The sequence below is a fragment of the Schistocerca nitens genome, chromosome 3, assembly GCF_023898315.1.
Source record: "Schistocerca nitens isolate TAMUIC-IGC-003100 chromosome 3, iqSchNite1.1, whole genome shotgun sequence".
In the NCBI taxonomy this organism is placed as follows: domain Eukaryota; kingdom Metazoa; phylum Arthropoda; class Insecta; order Orthoptera; family Acrididae; genus Schistocerca; species Schistocerca nitens.
The window spans coordinates 662,971,837-662,992,057 of NC_064616.1; the positions used below are offsets into that span (position 1 = coordinate 662,971,837).

The 20,221-nt window shown below is 39.1% G+C and overlaps 1 protein-coding gene across 6 annotated transcripts in view; it reads left to right on the forward strand.

Annotated features, from left to right (window-relative positions):
• LOC126248622 (protein O-linked-mannose beta-1,2-N-acetylglucosaminyltransferase 1-like) overlaps positions 1-17,809 on the forward strand; it is a 2,277,756-nt gene extending 2,259,947 nt beyond the window's left edge. For all 6 annotated transcript variants that reach the window (XM_049949790.1, XM_049949788.1, XM_049949787.1 and 3 more), the window contains 3 exons: positions 3,664-3,735; positions 4,074-4,183; positions 17,262-17,809. In XM_049949790.1, coding sequence (XP_049805747.1) covers positions 3,664-3,735; positions 4,074-4,183; positions 17,262-17,331 — 252 coding nt within the window. In that variant the 3' untranslated portion in view covers positions 17,332-17,809. The remainder of the gene's footprint in view (positions 1-3,663; positions 3,736-4,073; positions 4,184-17,261) is intronic.
• The last annotated feature ends 2,412 nt before the right edge of the window (positions 17,810-20,221 follow it).

The following is a 20,221-nucleotide window of genomic DNA, read 5'->3' on the forward strand; positions in this document are numbered from 1 at the left end:
TACAGTTAGCAAAGAGATATTCTGTGCCTTTGACAATTAGCAATATTCAGGGGCATCTATCTCTTAGATGTAGGCACCAAGCCAGAAAACTATAGTTTTTTTAAAACAGCTTCCAGTGTTATCGGCAGCTGAAATTTGGTTTGTGTATTTCAAGTGGTATTCGCTACTAGTCACAAAAATTATGATAGGTTTTGACATGACATGGTTAACCATTCCCTTGTGAGTGTTTTAGTAATTACAATGCTTGACAAGCTGCACTTGGACACATTTCACACCTGTTGTAATCTCACATTCAATGGCAACTCTGCCTTCCAGCAGTGAAAACCCATCTGAAAACGAAGCTATTTCAGCACAGTGCACAGTGTGTATGGCTGTGACAATCCGCCTAGTTCAATATTTTTTGTGTCTGTACAAGACCAGCCTACTCCTTTTCCATGTTTGTGTGATATTTGTTCCCCCTTCAGAAGAAATAAAGGAAACCCCATTATAATTTTTTAGTCTTAGGAAATCTATTAGAAAACCTTACTTTCCATTAACTCAGTGCTGGAATTTCTTTTTTGGCCAGTGTCTTCAAAGTCCAAAGGTACTGCATTTTTGTTTACTTCTGTGAACCATGCTCCATTTTACTTACGAGAAAGCAGATCTGGATTGTAAACATACAAATAAGCTTGATTAAATAAAATAAGTATGATGGCTGAGAGAGTACAGATAGTTGGATTTCTCTCAACTGCTGCTAGTCATAAAACACAATTCTTCCTCTGAAGCTCACGAACCCACATTTATATCATCAGCACTATTTTAAGTTTATTTATATCTCTATATAGAATATCTTTGCCGTTTTGAGGCACAAGACCTCTATTTTTATGAGAACACCTGTACCCGTTAAAATTAATTACAGTACTGATTTTTATATTCATATTTATGCTTTGGAAGTAAGAAAATTTATCAGCAACAATACTTTATTGTGCTGCTTTGTCAGAATAAGTAAACAGAAGATTATTGCCATTGTACTGGAGATATCTTTGTTTATGTGATCAAAATTTTTGTCTCGCAATCAAATAGCATCCTTATCAATGACTCTTTGTTTCTTATTGAGTACAATGTTCTCAGGCTTCCAGTTGCATCAAACTGTAGATGGATGCTAGTGAACCAAAAAAGCAAAGTTGATTTTATCCATCAGAATGGTTTGGATCAGTGTTTTCTGGGACGAAGATGGGAGTCTTCTTATTTATTACCATGGACAGAGTAAAATAATAACCAGCAAATAATATTAAAGTATTCTGGAACAAGTATATTAAAATGTGAAAAAAGACTTCAACAGTAGCCATATTGTTGGATTTCCAGAATTACATTAATTTCAGGGATGGCATATTGTCACTGGAAACATATAGAAAAAGTCTGTTGACCAAAGTCAAAAAACTTGTACATGTTTGACTTGGAAAACAATTTTTTTTAGTGCCACGCTTAGAATTTTTTTTATTATTATTATTTTTTATTTTTTTTTGGCCATTCTATTTTTTTCCTTGTTTCATGAAATATTCTCTTCAGTGTAAAGATATTTCATGCAAACATTAATTCCTCAAATGAGCTGTTTGTTTCTAACAAGGGACTCCCTATCACACTCCCCTCAGATTTAGTGGTAAGACGACCAAATGGATAGCCCATCAACACAGGTCAATCAACACAGGTCAATCATGAAAACAGGGAGAAGGTTTGCTGAACTGTGAAAAAAAGCAAAATAAAAACAGTGAATAGTCCAAGCTTAACAAGTGTAATATCAAGAGGAATTGACCAGCCACGTCATCATTGTCAAGTCATCATGGTGTTGGACTGCAAACTGGACGAGCTATTTTCAAAACTCTCTCATGCAATTATTTATTTATTTATTTATTTTTTTTATCACTGCATTATGAACTGTCCGTCCATTCATTGAAATGTTTGTTCTCTTTCTATAGTCTTGGCAGCTGTCATACTGTATGTTGGTTATAGAATATGAGTCATGTGCTAAGAATACATTATCATCACAAGTAAATGTGATGAATAGTGAGAGCAGGTGAGATACCACACAGACATCTCACAGAAATGAAAACAATAAATAAATGGGTGTGAATTATGTTACAACAAAAGAATTCAAGAATAAAAACTTCCAGAATGGAATGCAACTTCAAAAACATTAAAAAAATTTGTTTTTTCAGAGCACAGAAAAACTGTGTAATTGTGAAACTGTTGCATTCATTTGTTGCAGCTTATGTTTCCTTGGGAGCTATCACATTCACGTGAACATCTAAATCAGGCAAGGAGGCATATCTCACTCACTTACCATGTGAACAAATTAGGCGCATCAATAAGAGATTCCTATCATATGACACACATACTGTCACTAATTCCTTGCATGACACACTAGACGCATTTTCCGATGGAGGATTCAGCTGACTTGTTGTCTTGTCATCAAACATTTGTGGCTCCCATTTGAAAACCACTTCCTATCGGCTGCTAATAGAGTAGTTGTGAAGAATCAACTGTCATTATAGGCCCTTACCTTACACCCTGCTGTTGCAAATTGACATTACACCATGACACAGAGGCAGCAAAAAATGGGGGGGGGGGGGGGGGGGGGGAGGTTTGAACACAGCTCACCTGCTCAGCAGTCCAATACTGTAACCTCTTAACGAAGATGCCACTGTACATTCAGGCTTCTCTATATTGCACTTCTTGTCCTTGGACTGTTCACTGTTTTTATTTTGCTCTTTTTTTTCACAGTTCAGTACGTCATCTTCTTGTTTTCATGTTTGATCTGTGCCCAGTTTTTGATGGGCTGTCCACTGGGCCCTCTTACACTAAATGTGAGGAATATGCAATTGGGAGTTTCCCTTGTAAGAAAAAATGGAAATGCAAGGCTGCGAGATTATCTGGCACAGCAGCGACTGTCCAGTTGCAGTATACTGCTGTTTTGAAGCACGAACTGCAATTAGATGACCAATCAATAGTAACTGTTGTTTCTTGCATTTGCAAATTTACATATGTCTTGACTCAAAGCTGAAATAACACTAACTTTCTACAGCACTAACTTTCAAGTACTCCCCAACATATGTATTGCAACCACTGGAACTACACCAACTTGAGTTCATGGTACTCTCCATTACCTGTACAACATTCTTTATCACTGATTGTCGGTTGTGAGAAATGGTGAGTCTGGATTTACTCAATAAATTTGAATGACCCATTCAGTAAAGGAACTAAATTTCCTCGCAATGCAGATGTCAGTTGAGTTTGCATTAATAAATTTTTCTGCATTTGAGCAGCAAACTTACTTGCTAATAACTCATGAATGTTTCCCCCCCCCCAATCATGATGTACATCAACTAAGGCGCAGAATATGCTTCTATAGATGGAAACTTTTCTTGTTCCCTGTATGTAACACTGAATTGGCAACTTGTCAGGACAATTACACTTAGGTTACTTGCACATAATTCTTTAAAGTAAATAACAAGTCCTTTCCCAGCAATTAATCTTGCATCCTGAAACATTAAAAGAAATGCATCAGTGTTTCCAAAGTTGACTTTTCCCATTGCATTCATACATTTGGCTGTTATAGATAATTTCAATGAACATGGCTAGACACAAAGAGCAAATTTTATTCATTAATGGCCATTTCTTTTGCAGGGAGAAACAAATGTAATGTTCATTAAAATGGATGAGCCCAAAGACTTTGCAACATGGCTTCAGGTTGCTAAGGTATGAAATTTTCATTAGATTTTTTATGCAGTCGGAATTGAGATAGGCTTACATTACACCAGTATCAAACACTGCAAGTTCCCTCACACAAAGGTAGCATCATCAACTATCATTGCAATTTTAATCTCCTGTTATTATGTAACAGTTTTTGGTTGTGACCATGAATGAATTCTAAACAGCAAATGGCACATGCATGCCTCTCTTTTTTACATATTGTACAAACTTGTTTCTCAGAAATTTATAATTTTTATTTGCCACCACTAGAATACATTTTCTTTTATACTAAGCATATATAAAAGATTAGTAAGTATATTTATGTTTCCTATTAATATTTCTAGTGTTTCAAAATATGGGACCTTGATGCTAGAGGTCATCATAAGAGCATGTGGAGGATGCATATGAAAGGCAGTGAAATGCTAGTAATAGGAGTTCCAAATTCAGAATACTCGTAAGTAAATAAACTTTATCTGTATCCTATTATTTTCAGTATTACCAATAAACCACGTTTCTAACTGTAATGTACAATTACTGTGCTTAAAAATGAATGTTAAAACAACTGTGTTACATGTAGCATAATACTTTAAACTGCAAGTTATTTTGCAGAGCAGGCACAATTTTCTCTGTTACTATTATAACAACTGTAACATTTACTCTTGCACTTAAGTGATTCTTAGTAGAATGATTCTGAACAGCAATGATATTACAAGCAAAATTACATTAAATATTGTGTGTTCATATACTTGAGTGCATTACAAATCCATAAGACAAGAGAAAAAACTGAATGAATTACATGAAAAGAAACTGAAAATTAAACGTAATGAGTTTTTATCCTCACATACGATGACAAATGAAGAAACATATAATGTAAGCTCTGCCATCAGGTAAAAACTGTGCAAACTATTACATAATTAGGAAAGGCTACTATAATTTTAGAATACATTCTCTGTAGTTACCTAAATTACAGCATAATATGCTACACATTATGCAGCTTGTCTACTGAATACAGAGATAATCACACTGTCATACACTAGTCGATGGGCAAAATATTCCATATCATTTTCACATTTAAACGATCAGAGATGCTGAATGCTGTTTAGTGAGACAGCATTCCATACTACTTCTAAACATTATCACAGCTTGTGTAGCCACTTGTCATTTAATCATGTCCCACATTTGTTCAATGAGGGAAAAGCTTGCTAATCATGTTGGCCAGGAGAGTAAACAAACACATTGGAGAATATGTTGAATAATGGAAGAAGTGTGTACTGGGGCACTGTCCTGCTTGGAAGTGCACATCCTCCAGAAGTTGAAGAAAGGCAGCAGAACAGACAGGCTGTTAGGTACTTAACTGTGGGAGCAGCCTAGCAAGTGTCTCTCTGGCTCACAGCCCACCTTCTGGCAAACAATTAATTAATGGTCTCATCTGACATTATAGATGCTATATTAGTCCCAATCTGTGCTGCTGTTGCCATGTCGGCTTGTCTGATGTGGCATCCAAGGTTTGACTTTGCCTGTCGAATCAAGATGACAAGGCTCTTCACCTTCCTGGACCACCAGCACAAAAGCTGAGACATAGTTAGCATATCAAATCCAAAATGTTGAGCAACACTTCTGAATGACCACCCAGCCTCCTGTAGGTAACAATACAACCTCATTGAAATTCACTTCACTGTACAAACTGTGCTTGTAGATACCGTCATGGCGTGCTTTGTATTTTTAATGCAATCTGTTGCTGGAAATAAGAGACCACAGTAAGTCCAGTGTAATTGTTATAGGCTCAGTGTTCTCAAACTCAGTACATGGTTCTTACTCCATTCCCAGAACAGTCCTTTCCCATCTTCTATGTAACATTTTTAGATGTGTTCATTTTTTCACTTCCTACTAGTGTATTTCCTCCTTTATGTAAATATAACAAATGGAAGTTTATACAAGGGGCATTCCATAAGTAATACAGTCCTTTTTTTGTGAAAGCAGGTTGGTTTTTTTGGGATTCCAATGCAACATATTATTCCCCACTCTTTTGGTTACGAAACCCTATTTTTAAACATAATCTCTATTCAATGTGATGGCCTTACACCACCTTACTGAGTGGCCCTGTATGCTGCATGGTACCATTCTACTGGTTGACAAACAACGCAGTGTCCTGCTGATCAATAACCTCCCCATCATTCAAGTTCTGCTTCCTGTGGTGTGCATCCTTTTTTGGGCCAACCAGATGGAAAATGGAAGTTGCAAGATCTGGACTGTAGGGTGGATGAGGAAGAACAGCCCCATGCAGTTTTGTAAGCTCCTCTCAGGTGCACAGACTTGTGTGAGGCCTTACATCATCATAGAGGAGGAGAAGTTCATTTAATTTTTGTGGTGATGGAACATGCTGAAGTTGTTTCTTCAATTTCCTGAGGGTAGCATGATACACTTCAGAATTCATCATTGCGCCATGAGGGAGGACATAAAATAACCCCTCCAGAGTCCAGAAGACTGTTGCCATGACTTTACCAGCTGAGGGTGCAGCTTCGATGTTTTTCTTCGGAGAAGAAGTGATGTTCAGGGAGTGCCGTTTTGTTTCCTGTTCAAAGTAATGAACCCGTGTTTCATCACCTGTAACAATGTTTGACAAAAATTTGTCACAATCAGCATCATTATGCACAATCAATTTTGCACAGATGGTCCTGCATTGCTCTTTACGGTCTTCTTTGAGGACCCCGACTGATGGACGAGTGTGCCAGCATTACCAACAGATATCTCCAGTTGTGCAGCGATGTGTCTGATTCATCGAACATCTCAAAATGACTGCGTCCACATTTTCCGACATTTTAGGAATCACAGCTGTGAGCAGCTGGTCGGCACATGGGAGATCCAACAGGTTCACGTGAACTAGTTGTGACAATGACAGACGCCTAGCCCAACAACTCACCATGCTTTTGTTCACTGTCAGGTGTCCGTAGACATTCAGCAAGCACCTATGAATATCTGCGATGCTCTGGTTTTCAGCCTAAAGAAACTCAATGACAGCTCTTGCTTGGAACGCAACTCTGTTACAGACGCCGTTTTGAAGGATATGTATAGTGCTGCCACCTATTGGAACTTCCTGAAACTAAAGGAGCTGAAGCAGCAATATTCCACAATGTACCTAAACAAATTGTGCATTTTTTCAACCAAAATTGGCTGAGGAAAAAAAATATGTGTTGTGTTACTTATTGAACACCCCTTGTATTTCTTTACTGTGAAATTAAGTGTTGTTTTGCCTACACTGACTGACAGGAAGATGGTGCTGCAAAATTATTATGACAGACTTCTAGGGGTTGTTGTGATAACTAATGACTATTTGTCCACGAGGCTCAGAGGGCCATAGACACAGATTCCCAGGTAGATGCCATGTTTTTTGACTTCCGCAAGGCATTAGATACAGTTACCCACAGTCGTTTAATGAACAAAGTAAGAGCGTATGGACTATCAGATCAATTGTGTGATTGGATTGAAGAATTCCTAGATAACAGAACGCAGCATGTCATTCTCAATGGAGAGAAGTCTTCTGAAGTAGGAGTGATTTCAGGTGTGCTGCAGGGGAGTGTCATAGGACCGTTGCTATTCACAATATACATACCAGAATGAGATTTTCACTCTGCAGTGGAGTGTGCGCTGATATGAAACTTCCTGGCAGATTAAAACTGTGTGCCCGACCGAGACTCGAACTCGGGACCTATGCCTTTCGCGGGCAAGTGCTCTACCATCTGAGCTACCGAAGCACGACTCACGCCCGGTACTCACAGCTTTACTTCTGCCAGTATCTTGTCTCCTACCTTCCAAACTTTACAGAAGCTCTTCTGCGAACCGAGTTCGAGTCTCGGTCGGGCACACAGTTTTAATCTGCCAGGAAGTTTCACACAATATACATAAATGACCTTGTGGATAACATCGGAAGTTCACTGAGGCTTTTTGCAGATGATGCTGTAGTTTATCAAGAGGTTGTAACAATGGAAAATTGTACTGAAATGCAGGAGGATCTGCAGTGAATTGACGCATGGTGCAGGAAATGGCAATTGAATCTCAATGTAACAAGTGTAATGTGCTGTGAATACATAGAAAGAAAGATCCCTTATCATTTAGCTACAATATAGCACGTCAGCAACTGGAAGCAGTTAATTCCATAAATTATCTGGGAGTATGCATTAGGAGTGATTTTAAATGGAATGATCATATAAAGTTGATCAGTTGTCGGTAAAGCAGATGCCAGACTGAGATTCATTGGAAGAATCCTAAGGAAATGCAATCCGAAAACAAAGGAAGTAGGTTACAGTACACTTGTTCACCCCCTGCTTGAATACTGCTTAGCAGTGTGGGATCCGTACCAGATAGGGTTGATAGAAGAGATAGAGAAGATCCAACAGAGAGCAGCGCGCTTCATTACAGGATCATTTAGTAATTCCTAAAGCATTATGGAGATGATAGATAAACTCCAGTGGAAGACTCTGCAGGAGAGACGATCAGTAGCTCGGTACGGGCTTTTGTTGAAGTTTCGAGAACATAACTTCACCAAGGAGTCAAGAAGTATATTACTCCCTCCTACGTATATCTCGCGAAGAGACCATGAGGATAAAATCAGAGAGATTAGAGCCCACATAGAGGCATACCGACAATCCTTCTCTCCATGAACTATGCGAGACTGGAATAGAAGGGAGAACTGATAGAGGTACTCAAGGTACCCTCCGCCACACACCGTCAGGTGGCTTGCAGAGTATGGATGAAGGTGTAGATGTAGAAGATGGATGTCCATACCTCATCACAGAACATGGGGATCGGAGGCTTGCTCACTTTCTAAAGCAGGATAGGCAGTGAACTGTGGCAGATCTGATGACAGAGCACAGAGCTGCAGCAGGCATAAGTGTTTTGGAGCACATTGCTCAGCTTACAGTGTTGAACATGGTGTTTCACTGCAGAAGACCCCTACATATTCTTATGTTGACCCAACACCATCATCAGTTATGATTACAGTGGGCACATGATCATCGAGTTTGGACATCATATCAATGGAATTGTGCTACCTGGTCAGATGAATCCCATTTATTATTAAACCAGGTTAATGGTCGTGTCCAGACACGCTGTCATCCAGACGAATGGCTGCTCTAAACGTGCTGCATGCCATAGACACAGGCCAGTAGGAGCAGTGTTATGTTATGGGGGATATTCATCTACGCTTCCATGGGAGCTGCAATAGTAATCAAAGGTACCATGACAACTGTGGACTACATGAACATTGATGTCTTCCACAACAGCGATGGCGTCATTCAGCAGGATAACTGTCCATGTCACAAGGCCAGAACTGTGCTGCAATGGTCTGAGGATCATGACAGCGCACTCATGTTGATGTCTTGGCCAGCTTATTTGAATTCGATGAAACCCAACTGCGATGCAACCAGGTGCCGGCTCCGTGGCCACAAAATAACTGCCCTCAAAGGACAATATTATACTAATTACAGCACACACAGAGGCATTCAAACAATCATTCTTCCCATGCTCCACACATGAGTGGAACAAGAAGAAACCCTAATAACTGGTACAATGGGTTATACCCTCTGCCATGCAACTCACAGTGGTTTGCGGAGTATATATGTAGGTACAGATGTAGAAATCTTTTTTTTTTTCCATTTACTATTGGTTTCAACCCTAGATCATTATCATGTCAACCCAAACAACAGAAGATATGATAGGCCATGGTATAATCTTATAAACATAGTCATAGAAGGATATGATTATATTCATAATACATACAGAGATTGGGCAAAAATGTGGAAAGACCATGAGAAATGTATGCTTGAAATAAATGCAGATACTAGCCAGTCCTAAGGTTGCACTGTTCTGTTTGACCATGAATGGCACCTTTACAAAGTCCTCAATACACAGCCTAGTCAGAACAGTATTCTTTGTTCTTGTCAGTGCATTATGTCAGAGCTAAGTGAATTTCAACATGGGCAAGTTGTGGTGCTCGCATGTTGGGAGCTTCTGTAATCAAGGGAGCCAAAGTGTGTGATGTTTCACAAGGCATCATATCAAAGATTTATACCGCATACAGGGAAAGCAGAAAAATGTCATCCAGTAAGTGGATGAGTGTGTGTGTTTAGTGATCATGATAGATGGTAATGGAAGAGGATTGTGATGAAAAATAAAGGAAGACAGCTGCAAAAGTACTGCGGAACTGAATGTCTTACTTGTGAACCCTGTCAGCACCAAAACAACATTAAGGGGGCTCTAGAAGCAGGGAACTGCAGGGTGAGCTGGAATTGCAAAACCCCTCTTATCAGTGATGCAAATGCCTGTAACAGGAAAACGTGATGCCAAAGCCATAAAACTGGTAATATGGAGCAATGGAAGAAAGTCATTTGGTCAGATGAGTCTTGCTGCCCGTTGTTTCCAACTTCTGGCCGAGTTTAACATCCCAAAAGTGGGACATGGCAGGGGCTCAGTGATAATCTGGGCAGCCATATCGATCTACTCCATATGCCCATAGTAACTCTGAAAGGATTATGTGATCATTCTGGCTAATCAGGTCAATCCCAAGCTACAGTGTGTGTCCCCCAATGGTGATGCTGTGTTCCGAGATGACATAGCTTCTGCTCACACAGCTCACATTGTCCAGGACTGGTTTTATGGACAAAAGGATGAATTGTCACATCTCCCCTGGCTACCATAGTCAACAGACCTCAATATTATTGAGCCTCTGTGGTCGACTTTGGAGAGAAGGGTGCATGATCGCTATCCACCTCCATCATCATTATCTGAAATTGCCACTATTTTGCAGGAAAGTATAAGAATCCCTTGAAAACCACACAGGACATATATTTATCCATTCTGAGCTGACTGGAAGCTGTTTTGAACGCTAATAGATTTCCTACACCACATTAGGCATGGTAATGTGTGGTGATTTTGGTGTTCCCATATTTTTGCCCGAAACCTGTATGACAACAAGAAGATAGCGATATACACTGTTAGCCATAAAAAATTTCTACATCTTGATGACAACATGCAACAAATGGCAAACAAAATTATTAGTCTTCCACAGCAACTGTATCAAGGAAGTAATATACTGTATCAGTTCATTCTGTCGATAAGCAAATATTACGCAGCAGATTTCTCATTCAGAAACTGCACTTTTAATGTTGTTTGTTTGTAAGAAGATCCTGTCAAGCTTCATCTAAGGAAAAACATTTACCTGTATGTGTCCAAATTTAACAAAGACAAGTTAATTTTTCCCGAGGACATGCAGCTTTACTGTATGATTAAATGATGATGGCGTCCTCTTGGGTAAAATATTCCGGAGGTAAAATAGTCCCCCATTCGGATCTCCGGGCGGGGATTACTCAAGAGGACGTCGTTATCAGGAGAAAGAAAACTGGCATTCTACGGATCGGAGCGTGGAATGTCAGATCCCTTAATCGGGCAGGTAGGTTAGAAAATTTAAAAAGGGAAATGGATAGGTTAAAGTTAGATATAGTGGGAATTAGTGAAGTTTGGTGGCAGGAGGAACAAGACTTTTGGTCAGGTGATTACAGGGTTATAAATACAAAATCAAATAGGGGTAATGCAGGAGTAGTTTTAATAATGAATAAAAAAATAGGAGTGCGTGTTAGCTACTACAAACAGCATAGTGAATGCATTATTGTGGCCAAGATAGACACAAAGCCCATGCCTACTACAGTAGTACAAGTTTATATGCCAACTAGCTCCACAGATGATGAAGAAATTGATGAAATGTATGACGAGATAAAAGAAATTATTCAGGTAGTGAAGGGAGACGAAAATTTAATAGTCATGGGTGACTGGAATTCGTCAGTAGGAAAAGGGAGAGAAGGAAACATAGTAGGTGAATATGGATTGGGGGGAAGAAATGAAAGAGGAAGCCACCTTGTAGAATTTTGCACAGAGCATAACTTAATCATAGCTAACACTTGGTTCAAGAATCATAAAAGAAGGTTGTATACCTGGAAGAATCCTGGAGATACTAAAAGGTATCAGATAGATTATATAATGGTAAGACAGAGATTTAGGAACCAGGTTTTAAATTGTAAGACATTTCCAGGGGCAGATGCGGATTCTGACCACAATCTATTGGTTATGAACTGCAGATTGAAACTGAAGAAACTGCAAAAAGGTGGGAATTTAAGAAGATGGGACCTGGATAAACTGAAAGAACCAGAGGTTGTAGAGAGTTTCAGGGAGAGCATAAGGGAACAATTGACAGGAATGGGGGAAAGAAATACAGTAGAAGAAGAATGGGTAGCTCTGAGGGATGAAGTAGTGAAGGCAGCAGAGGATCAAGTAGGTAAAAAGACGAGGGCTAATAGAAATCCTTGGGTAACAGAAGAAATATTGAATTTAATTGATGAAAGGAGAAAATACAAAAATGCAGTAAATGAAGCAGGCAAAAAGGAATACAAACGTCTCAAAAATGAGATCGATAGGAAGTGCAAAATGGCTAAGCAGGGATGGCTAGAGGACAAATGTAAGGATGTAGAGGCTTGTCTCACTAGGGGTAAGATAGATACTGCCTACAGGAAAATTAAAGAGACCTTTGGAGAGAAGAGAACCACTTGTATGAATATCAAGAGCTCAGATGGCAACCCAGTTCTAAGCAAAGAAGGGAAGGCAGACAGGTGGAAGGAGTACATAGAGGGTTGATACAAGGGCGATGTACTTGAGGACAATATTATGGAAATGGAAGAGGATGTAGATGAAGATGAAATGGGAGATAAGATACTGCGTGAAGAGTTTGACAGAGCACTGAAAGACCTGAGTCGAAACAAGGCCCCGGGAGTAGACAACATTCCATTAGAACTACTGATGGCCTTGGGAGAGCCAGTCATGACAAAACTCTACCATCTGGTGAGCAAGATGTATGAGACAGGCGAAATACCCTCAGACTTCGAGAAGAATATAATAATTCCAATCTCAAAGAAAGCAGGTGTTGACAGATGTGAAAATTACCGAACTATCAGTTTAATAAGTCACAGCTGCAAAATACTAACGCGAATTCTTTACAGACGAATGGAAAAACTGGTAGAAGCGGACCTCGGGGAAGATCAGTTTGGATTCCGTAGAAATGTTGGAACACGTGAGGCAATACTAACCTTACGACTTATCTTAGAAGAAAGATTAAGAAAAGGCAAACCAACGTTTCTAGCATTTGTAGACGTAGAGAAAGCTTTTGACAACGTTAACTGGAATACTCTCTTTCAAATTCTGAAGGTGGCAGGGGTAAAATACAAGGAGCGAAAGGCTATTTACAATTTGTACAGAAAGCAGATGGCAGTTATAAGAGTTGAGGGACATGAAAGGGAAGCAGTGGTTGGGAAGGGAGTGAGACGGGGTTGTAGCCTCTCCCCAATGTTAGTCAATCTGTATATTGAGCAAGCAGTAAAGGAAACAAAAGAAAAATTTGGAGTAGGTATTAAAATTCATGGAGAAGAAGTAAAAACTTTGAGGTTCGCCGATGACATTGGAATTCTGTCAGAGACAGCAAAGGACTTGGAAGAGCAGTTGAACGGAATGGACAGTGTCTTGAAAGGAGGATATAAGATGAACATCAACAAAAGCAAAACGAGGATAATGGAATGTAGTCAAATTAAATCGGGTGATGCTGAGGGGATTAGATTAGGAAATGAGACACTTAAAGTAGTAAAGGAGTTTTGTATTTAGGGAGTAAAATAACTGATGATGGTCGAAGTAGAGAGGATATAAAATATAGACTGGCAATGGCAAGGAAATCGTTTCTGAAGAAGAGAAATTTGTTAACATCGAGTATAGATTTAAGTGTCAGGAAGTCGTTTCTGAAAGTATTTGTATGGAGTGTAGCCATGTATGGAAGTGAAACATGGACGATAAATAGTTTGGACAAGAAGAGAATAGAAGCTTTCGAAATGTGGTGCTACAGAAGAATGCTGAAGATAAGGTGGGTAGATCACGTAACTAATGAGGAGGTATTGAACAGGATTGGGGAGAAGAGAAGTTTGTGGCACAACTTGACTAGAAGAAGGGATCGGTTGGTAGGACATGTTTTGAGGCATCAAGGGATCACAAATTTAGCATTGGAGAGTAGCGTGGAGGGTAAAAATCGTAGAGGGAGACCAAGAGATGAATACACTAAGCAGATTCAGAAGGATGTAGGTTGCAGTAGGTACTGGCAGATGAAGAAGCTTGCACAGGATAGAGTAGCATGGAGAGCTGCATCAGACCAGTCTGAGGACTGAAGACCACAACAACAACAACAAGAGCACGGACTATCGAGACTGTGATTTATTCTGCGATATAGCTGCTTGCGTTAGTTGGGATCCCATAACAGTAACATGAAATGAATCTATGGGTTCAGGAGGGCCTTGCTCTACACTATGAGCAGCATAAAAAATAAAAATAAGTTTTAAAAAATCCATTTTAAAATGGCAAATTTATTCCATCTTACTTTTCTCTCTCTCTCTCTTACCCCACCTCCCCCCCATCCCCAGCAGTTATTAGGTAAGCGAAAAGGTTGGACACCCCTTTTCTTCACCATGCACAGTCTCAGTAGCTCTGTGTGACTAGCGTCCAATACGGTGAATATATTGTTCACTCGGCCATTCAAGATCATACATCTACATCACATACCTTGAGTAAGCCAAGCAAAAAAACTGTTCGCATGGACAGTGTGATGACTGTTCCAGCTTCTCTAGATACAGCAGTAGAGATATGTGCCAGACAACACCACTGGAAACAGGAGTGGCACCCTGTCATCTCTTCAGATGAGTCCCAGTTCTGCGTACAGCTTCATAATGGAAATGTCCACGTGTGGAGGCTTCGAAAAAGACAAATGTTGCCATATTGCATTCATCATCACATGGACCCAATACCTACGTGATGGTATGGTGTGCCATTGAGCAGACAATGCATTAATGTCTGGTTTGCATAGCCAGTAATTTGGACAGCCGTCAGTACGTTACTGACAGGTTAAGGCCAGTGGCTGAATGCTATCTTAGAGATCCCTGTGATGTTATCTTTCAACAAAATAACACAAGACTCCATGTTACTCATGCTGTCATGACCTACTTTGATACAGAGGATATTTGACTGTTACCCTTAGCAGCCCATTCTGAAGCACTCTTGCCCATTAAAAACACCTTGTCATGTGTTGCTGAGAGACTGGTACAGTACCACTCGCCAGCCACTGTGATTGTTAAACTTTTGCATCAACTGATATACGTTTATCTCTTGCCAAAACTTGGTCTGACTTAATGCCCAACCAAGTTAGTTATTGCTGCTGCCAGAGCCCTGCGTACTGCATTTCACACCTTGTATACCCTCAAACCACCTACAAATTTAAGCATGTATTAAACACATTATAAATAACATTCTGTTATTTGATATTCCTCATAGGCTTACAATTTTAATAGCCTGCATTGTAAATATAGCATAGTAGGGCAGTTTCTTGTCATGTGATATATAGGAATTCACTGTAATGAACAGCATGGCTCAAAAAACAAGTCAGTTGATATCAAATATATGAACAAGTTATGACTGTACAGTGTATTATAAATAATAATAGTAAAATAAAGAGTTGCATAATCATGAATGAAAAAACCATAAAACATAGCAACAACTATTACCTTCAGAATGAATATTCATTCTGCAGCGAAATGGGCACCGATTTGAAAATTCCTCGCAGGTTACCACATTGACTGCCACATGCATAGTGATGGATGTTTCACTGCTATCGTGTTAGGTGAAGGAACACGGCATCAGGTGTAAGACTCTGTTGTGGTCGCTGGTGGCCTTGTGGCAGTCAGAATGTTAAAACTGTGAGCTGGATCGGGACTCAAACCTTGGACTTTCACAGGTTGCGAGCATGTGTTCACCGAATGAACTATCCGAGCACAACTACATGACCTGCCCTCACAGCTTTACTTCTGCCAGTACCTCATCTCCTACCAAAGGTCCAGGTTCGAGTCCCAGTCCAGCACATAGCTTTAATCTACCAGAAAATATCAGATCAGTGTACACTTCACTGCAGAGAGAAATTCAGAAAACAATCCTCTGAGATAAGGCTAACCCATCAGTATCCTGTCTTCCAGTAGTGCTAGTTCTGCAAGGTGCACAGGAGAACTTCTGTAAAATCTGCAAGGTAGGAGATGAGGCACTTGCAAAAGTAAAACTGTGAGGGTAGCTCGTGAATTGCACTTGGATTTCTGAGTCAGTAGAGCAGTTTCCTACTGAAGGCAAAGGTCCCAGGCTTGAGTCTCGGTCCGGCACTCAGTTTCAATCTGCCAGGAAATTTCAACTGTTGCCTCGTATACCACGATAAACATCAGAAAACCACAAGCACTCTTGCGCACTAAAGTAATGTCGAAGCCCACAACCATGTAGTCACTACAGGCTTTAGTAAAGTGAGCCCAAGTCAGGTGTAGATTACAAGGTGCCAGAGGACACTGCCAACACTATTGTTGTTTATTTTTGAGTATTTACGTGTAATACAGGGGCACTCATAAGTTGTTCATATGTATGATATCAACGAACTATAGTTTTTGTACAGTCTTGTTGCTCAATACAGTGCTTTCTTTTACATCTGATGTCAATGAACTGCTCTTCCATGCTGGATTTGAAATTCTATTTACATCCTAACAGCCATATTTATTATTAGTGTATCTACATTGTTTTCTTACTATGTTTACAAGGATATGTTGTGCGATTTTCTATCTTTTGTTATGTAGAGAAATGTGATGAAATATGATTGAAAGTAGTTGTAAATAAAAAGATAATGGTATAGCTGCTTTTGGAGATTTGAAGATGTCATTTCTGGATAAGAAATATGTAATGAAGCTAGTACTGATTTACCTAAATACTTGTAGACCTCCATAAAATCAACCTAGTTTGAACAACTATACTCCACTGCCACTTCCTGCTGGGTTGTCCCTCTGGTGCAAAAATGAAAGTCAAATGTCACCTACATTTAGGATTTTATCATTTTTCTTTGTGTATCAGAGTCTGTAAATTGTTTTTTGGTTCATTGACATGTTCTGCAAACAGTGCTTATTACTTAATGAAAGAATGTGAGGTTATTTACAGAAGACAAAGAAACAGTTGCATGTGAAGGACAATTACTCACAAATTTTCTGCAACCCTCTGATACTGATGAATTGACAGAGTTAAGTTAACTTGGGAGGTTGGTACAACTATTACATGTTTAGGGTTAGCACTCACATTATAGATTTGTTGTAGTTCAGAAACCTCCAGTGTCAGGATTTTATGGATGGTACAGTATTCAAAACGGTATATTATGAGAGAAGAAACCTTACACAACAGACCAAAATGAATGAAGATCTCATCATCACAGACATTTTCTCACTAATCATGATGCATATGCACTACTCGACTAGGTGGCAGCATTTTTCTGCTTCCAATGACGGTTACACAAACTATGCAGTAAACAACTGATAATCCATATTACATTATTACTACTACTACTACTACTACTATTACTTATTAATGTGTTTCCATTCACTTTTCAGAATATACAAGCCATCAAACATAACACCAATATATTTGGAAGCTCAAGCAGATAAAGGGAAGATCAGGTAGCAGCTCCTTATTGGTGGACAAGATTCGTCAGACATTTGTTGTCACAATCCTGAGCCCCATATTGTGTTTTGTCATAAGTACAAAAACTGAACTTCACCTCAACATCCAGTATTTACAGATAGTTCTGCAAACACAACAGTGGTGTGAATAAATGTTGATTCATATGATGAGGCATGTGTGAGAACTGTAAACTGTGATTTTTAAGGCAACGGAACAACGTGAATAATATAACAAGCATGATGCTTTGTGAATAAAGAACATTTCCCCTGTTAACTGTGACAAAATGTGTAGATGACTGTACAGTAATGAAATAATTCCCAATTTTCAAAGATGTAAAGTACTCTCTATGTGTAAAAATAAAATTTGTGAATGTTGTAGAATTGCCTGTTTTGCTCGCTATTTGTGATTTTACACACACTGAGTAATTAAATGTGTGATTTATTGTTACCAATAAAATAAAGAAATATGGTAATATTTATTGCAAGGAGTTCTAATTTTTAATATTATGTTGTCAACTTTTCAGAATTTAATATATAGACAATATTACAAGCAAAAATAAATAAAATAAAATATTGAGTGGCATTTTATTGTTCAGGTGTCCATGTATAATTTGGCGTCCAAAAACCAGGAAGTTTTTTTTGTGTCCACAAAAGAAAGGCTCAGTCTATATGAAGTTAGTGTTCTTTCATATGACTGATCAGTGCCTGTAGTGTTTAGTGTCCTTTCCAAGCTGAGGATGAAAGCCACTGCTGACTCATACATACACAATGTACATAAATGACAGTGATGTGTTACATAAGTGTGTGAAAACTTTTGACATACCACGTTCATTAAGGAAATTTATTTTACAGACAAAGCAAATGTACGAAGACTATTAAAAATGACCATTTGTAAAGAAAAGTGTTACAATGCCAGTACTAAGTAATTCCACCCATATTATGTATAAATTTACTTCAGATGAATATCTTAATAGGCCTCTGACAATATACACAGTTGAGCACTCAGAACAGGAGTCAAAATCATCATACAAAGAAATGTGTTTACATACACTGTATTGTAACAATGCCAGGAAAAGCCCACAAAAGAATATTTGATGTCTAAAGTGTTTTGAAGCTGGCTTAGTAATACATAGAGAACAGTTAAGGCAATAGTTTTAATTCTTGTGGTGTTTTAAATAGTCCCCCATCCTTGAGTACATCCTGTCAAGGAAACCCTTCTTTTTGGGATATTGTTCAACTTGTGCATCACATTCGCACCTTCTCCTGTCTTGGCAAACTATCTGAGACCCATTCTATACTTTGGTCATTTTTAATAAGGATTCAAAGTGTGCAGAACAAACTTTGCACACACTTTTCTCTTCTTCAGAACATTCTAGAGAATGTCTGAACACTGGATTTAGAGTTGTTGTACCTTTGAGATTTGTGACACAACAGTATTGACACACTATGGTCACACGTCCCCTACTTAACCCTTTTGCAGGCACATTTTTTGTAGCAACTCAGTGAATATAATTTTTTTCCCCTATAAGAAATGTGATCAACTGACTATATTTATCTTTTGATAATTTTATTTTTGTGATTTAGGACCAAAAACTGTGGTGGCGCATATATCTTTGTGCGGTATTAAAACTGGCGGTAAACATATTTCCCACAGTCCTTTTGCATGCTGTTATGTATTGCCCTTACACATAAAAAAAATAAAATAAAATAAAATAAAAAATAAACAGTGTTTTCTGCTTTTATTTTATGTTTCCTTTTACTTTATTTAAAAATACTTGTTACCACTGTTAAAGCTTACTTACCACAATGTGAAAACAATCATCAAAACTTTATCATGCAATAAAGGTATGAGCTGATACAGGTCACAATAATGTATATCGCAGAAGTGAAGCAACGTGTTCTGCCAACAGTAGTGATCCCATGACAAACAGAAACTGATTGTTGTAGCAGTTTTCATATACCTGGTGCAGTGTATTACTGCAAGATGTCAGACATAGATGGAGGCATTAATGCATGCCCAAAAGCTTTGGGATAGTCCTAAGTTGGTGGTAAGTATGCTTCCCGGGGATGACAAATGACAAATTAATTTTGTGGTAATTATACTTCCTAAGCACCCTCCATAAACCACATTGGTGGTGACCATACTTCCCAATAACCATTAAAACACCATTGCTTGATCGGATATATACTTCCTACAGTCCTGAAGGCTATATTTTACAACAAAAAGAAACTACAGCTGGTGCAGTGGACTGCCACCAGATGCCAGGAGCGTACAGAAGTGGTAACACATTTCCCTCAGACACTTTAGTGGGATGTATACCCCAATGGCTCACGAAAGGGTTAACACTGATCGCTCAGCACTGACTGGTCGAATGCCGTCAAGTCATACAGTCACCTCAAAACAGAATCAGTCATGTAAGTTGTAAACTGTGGAACTGCAGATGTTGACTGCATAAAAATGAAGAAACTATCCAGAAATTTGTTGTAATAATAAGGAGACAGACAGGATGGCCACTACAGTTTCTGTGGTGAAATTGCATATATGCCAAGAATAAAATAAGCCTCAGCACTTTTTGAGTGAACAGTATACGTCCTGTGAAATTATAGGACTAAAGTCTCAGTACCTCTCTCTCTCTCTCTCTCTCTCTCTCTCTCTCACACACACACACACACACACACAGTTGAACAGCACTCCTTGCCGGATGGCTGCAGTATTTTTACTGCAGAGCTGGTGGCCATATTGCGCGCTCTTGAGCATATGCGTTCCTGCTCAGGTACGTCCATCGTCATCTGCAGTGACTCCCTGAGCAGCCTCCAGGCCATCGACCGCTGCTATCCCTCTTCTCCTCTGGTATCCTCTCTTCGGGAGTCTGTTTCCACCATTACCCACT